Here is a 5,916-nt window from a genome sequence, read left to right as displayed (position 1 = left end):
AGTTCATTACGTTAACTTTTACTACCCTACAATTAAAAATATAAAACACACAGAAGATATTATAAAATCAGCACTGATATATCGATTTTTATACGAACATTATGTAAAAGATTATATTTCACTTGAAACAATAATATATCATATAAATTTTTTACCTATTAAAACTAATAGTTCAATAATTAAAAATCATTTAATATTTCATAGAGCATTTAAATCTTTTTATAAACGTTACAAAGCTGGAAGAGGATGTGTATACTTATTTGATTTACCAATAAAAAGTGAAGTTCTTGGTTATCTAACTGGAATATTATACTGGATTTTTAATAAAGGAATAATATAATAATTATTATAAAATGAGTTCTTGCGTTATTCAAAAAAAAGATCTTGAAAAACTTGGTAAAAAATTAATGAAAGAATTTTACTATCATATACATGATAAATACTTTTTAAAAGAGTTTGATGAAGTAAAATTAAAAAGAAAATACTATGATGAACATCTTACTAAAAATTTTTTATCATTTTATGAGAATAAAGAGAAAACCTTTAATAACTTATATTTTGATAATAAAAGATATGAAGATTTAGTTAAAATGAAGACTAAAGATTTGTTATCAAAAATAGAAACTGAGATTAAAGATGAAACTCTTGATTTTGAAATAATATATAATTTTTTAGACCAAATGGATAGAAAATTAAACATAGATAAATGTGATGATTTTGAAATAGACGAAGATCTTTATTGTATGAAAAAAGCATTTATAAATATATATGATGTATATCATTCCGCTTATACATATTTAGAAGATTAATATAATTATTAATAAAAATGGCTGCTGTTATTATTCAAAAAAAAGGTCTTGAAGAACTTGGTAAAAAATTAATGTTAGAAATTTACAAACATGTACATGATGAATATATGTTAACTTATGAAGAAGTAAAAAAAGAAAAAGATTATTATGAAAAAAATCTTGTTGATAAATTTTTAAACTTCCACAAGCATAAAGAAGAAAAATATAAAGATTTATATTTTGGAAATAAAACATATGAAGAAATAGTTAAAATGACACATAAAGATTTATTAGAAAAAATAGAAGATGAGATTAAAAATAAAACTCTTAATGTTGAAATAATATATAGAGTTTTAGACGGTTTAGAATTAGATAGTGAATTAGATGAAGATCTTTGGTATATGAAAAAAGCATTTATACATATTTTTAAAGTTTATCATTACGATTATATTTATTTAGACCAAAAAAAAAATAAATTAAGTAAAGTTATAGATGAAGATCTTATAAAAAGTTCGTTTAATATTATGAAAAATGCGTTTAGTAATATGTTTGAAGTATTTAATTAAAATTTTATATTAATCTCATAATATAAAATTATTTTATTATTTCTTTATAAGTTTCCCACCAACTATCATAAGTTTCTAAAGTTTTAGGACTTATTTTAAGCTCTAAACTCTTATACTTTTCACACCCCATTTCATCCAAAATTTTTTTTATTACATAAGTAATATTTATCATTCTCTTTCTAAAATATTTTTTGTTAATATTTTCCATAATGTAATTATCTATTTTTAATAACCTGTTGTAAAGTTCACATTTTTGTTCATCAGGAAGATCTATTAGTTTAGAAATCTGATTAACCTTTTTATCGTAGTAATACTTCCTGTGATAAATACTCTTTTTTCTATAATGTACCCTATCATAATCTTTCATATCGTAAAATCCTAATACATGTCCGTTTACCGTTCCACAATTGTAACATATTTTTTGACCAAAATCAATAAAAAAAGATTCTGTATTTTTACAGCCTAAACATGAAGATACTTTTGACTTCTTAATCCCCTCACTTTCTTCTTCTTTATAATTATGTAAAATATTGAGATATTTTTTTATTTCTTCTTCTGTATATGACATTTATTATTTCTACTTATTATATCTTAAATCTAATATTTTTCTCTAATAGCTAGAGTATGTATTTTGTCATTTAACACATGTCTCTTATCATCTTGATTACTTAGAGCTACTTTGTTAACCTCTTTTGAATACAGATCATGATTTTCACTTCTTATTATTTTCATCTTTCTCATTTCTTTTTCACCAGAAAATAAACATTTAACATAATCATCAAATATTAACGACTTTTTTACCACATTTTTTTTTATTCCTTTACACTTCTTTAATTCTTTTTCACCCTCAACTTTATAGCTGTATAGTTTAGGCCTTAATCCAACAAAATGAGTTATCTGTTTTCCTGATGCTTCATCCTTAAACATACCAATCACTTTTTTGTTAACTCCTGTTAATATACCAGAAGGATGATCTGATGGATAATCACTTGTATCAAATTTATTTTTTACATCATCATATATATCTTCGTAAAAATCTTTTGTTTTAATCTGATACATTAGACTGTCAGTATCTGTAAACAACAATTCAGCTTTTTTTCCATATTTATCTTTGATATAATTATAATGAAAATCAAACATTAGAGTTTTTGATAAGTCTAAAATTGCTTGACCAACATATACTGGTTTATTAAAATACACTTCTGTCTTTTTCATATGAATAGCAATAAGATTTCGATCAAATATTGTACATCTATCAAAGTTTGGACGACTTGATAGTTTTAATGCTTTTTTACGATCATCAACAAGTACTATATTTTGACGCTTTCTAATATTTTCTATTGTTTTACCAAAAACTGAATTGTTCATTAGTTTAAAAAAGTCTTTCTCAAAATTGTTTGCAGCACATTTTCGAAGTACTGTATTTTTTCTTATATATGGTTCCATCCAAGGAGACTGATAAAATGATATTCCTTTGTGAACAGCAGTAATCTTCATACCCAACTCAAGACATTGTCTAAGAGCTCTGTAATGAATAACATAATTTTTTCTTGGTTTAAAATGACATATTAGTTTTTCAACTCCATTAACCTTTATTAATTCAGGTGCAAGAGGATAGTCATTATGAAGATCCCATAAGTCTGGTGGATACTCCAAATCAACTTCAAAAATATATCCCTTCTTACCAGTATTTGCCATACTATCATTTGTTTTTTCTAAAATTTCCATTACCTTTTCCACTGTAATATTAGTCATCCAATTAAAATTATGTGTTGGTAAATTTTGAGACATAGCCCACCCATAAAGATTGTTTGCGTCCAAATATTGTATAAACGATGATTTCTTTTCAGGATTATAATTTTCCATATATTTATTATTTGCTTCTGCATACCTTTTTGATATATGTGTTATTCCTCCACGAATACCACGCTCAATCATCATTAACATATCATAGTCATGTAATAACTCTAAACGTTGTCCTGTTGTTTTTAGACATGCATCCCAAGCTAGTCCTGGAGATGTGAAGTAATGAGCTGGATCTAACTTGTAGTGGTGGAGACAAGTTTTCCTAAAGTTTTCAAAAACATCTGCCAAAAGCATTACATCAGATTTTAGGTAAAGATCGTGATAGTCTCTTATTGTTTTACACCCAAATGTATTCCAAACTTTAATAGCATGTTGGTAATCTTTATCACTTATATCTTCATCATATAGTTTTGAATAAAACCCCTGTTTTGGTGGTAATTGTTTTTCAGATAGTTTATCAACTGATGATACATAATCATAAGGATAAACTCCTTTACGAGTTAGTAATGAAGTATTATTCTTAAAAGCATGTTTTGTAATATGAAAATCATCTTGGTTTAAATTTGAAACAAGATTGGCTAATGATGTTTGAAGAAACTTAAATGAGTCAACAAATCTGATTTCAAAATTTATTGGAATAATATCACCATTAATATGTTTGTACTCTCCAACTTTAATAGATTTAGAAAATGAAAGATATTTTTCTTCAGTAGATGGTATACAACTAAGATTACCATCTATTTTAGCAAGTTGTTTGATAAATAAATGATCATCATAACCCTGAAGATTGTGAAATATAACTGGTAATATTCTTGGTTTTTTACACATAAGATTACATTTGTTATGTGCTGCACCACGGTACTTACCTGTAAAATGACAATGATCTCTAACTTTATCCTTACCTAATTCACCACTACAAATATGACAATTAACCGCATTATGAAAATCTTTATTTGATTTTTCACTCATTACTAAAGGTTTTGGTTTACGATAAAAATCTTCATATATTCCTTTAGTAATTTCTGTAAGTTTTTCTACAAATATTTTAGCAATATCTTCATCATCTGATTGTTTTGTATAAATGATTGGTTTAATTATTTTATTAACAATACCCTTTACATAAAAACAAAATCCTGATGGTTCATGTTTTTTATAGTTATAGTTGTAAGAATCTTTAGGATTGGGGGAACAGCTATTCATTGGTTTAGTAAAACATTCAAAATCTGCATATATAACAAAAGGAATAGGAAGTTGTTTATCATAATTAGTAAAATGTAAAGTTTTGTTTTTTTCTGGCATTTTTACAAATGCTGATTTATTACTAGAACAATATTTGATGTGTTTATCTAATAATTCTGGTTTTGTAAAATAACAAAGACATCTCTTACAAATTTGTAAAGGCTCATATGTTCTTGAAGTAATTTGACTACGTACAAGGCGGGAAAAGTTTTTAATTAGTGAATAATGAAATTTACCATCTTCTTCATACAAAAATAAATCAATAGTTTTTTTACAATCTTTCTCAGCCATTTTCAAAGGATAAATAGTATATCCATCATTTGAAAAAACATTTATTCCTGGAAGATTTGGATTAAGTTTTTCAAATTTGTTAATGTCTTTTACTTTCATTGGAAATGTAATTCCTTTAGTGTTAAGATCATTCTCATACTTTTTCAAATCTGCAAATCGACTATCATTCTTTTCTCTTGGATGAAGATAACGAAGTACTGACCAAATAAAACATTTATCATATTTATTTCGAATACTAACAATTGCTTTTTTTCTCATAATCCAATCTGGAAGAGGAATATAAGAAGAACCCTTTATTGGTTTTAATTGAGTTGTGTGAATATCTAATTGTACAATTTCTTTAAAATACCACCCACTACCATTTTGTTGATAAATAGCTATTTTTTCACTAATCTCTTTATAACTATTACTTAATATATCTTCTTCATCAGTTGATTTAAAATTATTAAAAGTACTAGAATTAAAATATGATTTATCTTGAATATAAAAATATTTATTACTATCTTTCGATATTTTTTCTTTTTTTTCCATCATACAAACTAAAACAAACCTTAATTTAGTATTACGATGATTTCTAATAAATTTTTTAATAGTATGATAATAATAATCAAAAAACTGATAAGGTAAATAACCTGGTTTCCCTTTTATAATATATTTTTTAGCAAATTCGTTTAAAGCTGATTTCTCAACTTCAATTCCTTCTTCATACTCTTTTATAGCTCTCTCAAGAGCTTTTCGTAAATAGTCTGGAGTATCTTTAGGAATTTTTCTATTTTTTATACATTCCTCAAAATAATCCTCAAATGATTTTATCTTTTTGGTAACCACTTTAGACTTAATCTTTTTTGGTTTAACTTTGGTTTTAATCTTTTTTGAAATAACTTTTGGTTTAACTTTACCTTGTTTAATTTTATTTCCAATTTCTCTCACTTTTTTTATTTTTTCAATCACTTTCATCTTTTCTTCCAATTCCTTATAATTTTTCTTAACCTCTTGTTTGTCTTGTGATAAAATTTTTTTTAATTCGTCCAAAGACAAACTCATAAGTTGATTATTTGTAGATGATTGATGAGACATAACTTATATAATTATTATTTTATTTTTAAGTATTAAATCAAATTTATTTTTTCTGTTTCACTTATTTATTTCTATCTCATCTATCAATATTAACAACTACTTTATTACAGTGTAGTATAGTAAATGTTGACATCTCCCTCACTCACTTT

The 5,916-nt window shown here is 24.8% G+C and overlaps 1 protein-coding gene across 1 annotated transcript; it reads right to left on the bottom strand.

The window, feature by feature from the left end:
• Window positions 1–1,951: 1,951 nt before the first annotated feature.
• Window positions 1,952–2,569, bottom strand: LOC140925046 (uncharacterized). Its single transcript, XM_073375004.1, has one exon. The coding sequence runs from the start codon at window positions 2,567–2,569 to the stop codon at window positions 1,952–1,954; it is 618 nt and encodes a 205-aa protein (XP_073231105.1).
• Window positions 2,570–5,916: the final 3,347 nt, after the last annotated feature.

This window comes from Porites lutea, chromosome 14 (genome assembly GCF_958299795.1).
Source record: "Porites lutea chromosome 14, jaPorLute2.1, whole genome shotgun sequence".
In the NCBI taxonomy this organism is placed as follows: domain Eukaryota; kingdom Metazoa; phylum Cnidaria; class Anthozoa; order Scleractinia; family Poritidae; genus Porites; species Porites lutea.
The sequence above is the reverse complement of the archived record's forward strand: the minus strand, read 5'-3'. Positions and strand labels throughout refer to the sequence as shown.

What these genes read in the sequence shown, in the direction of transcription:
- LOC140925046 (XM_073375004.1), bottom strand. Translation starts at nt 2,569, where the DNA reads ATGAAAAAGACAGAAGTGTATTTTAATAAACCAGTATATGTTGGTCAA.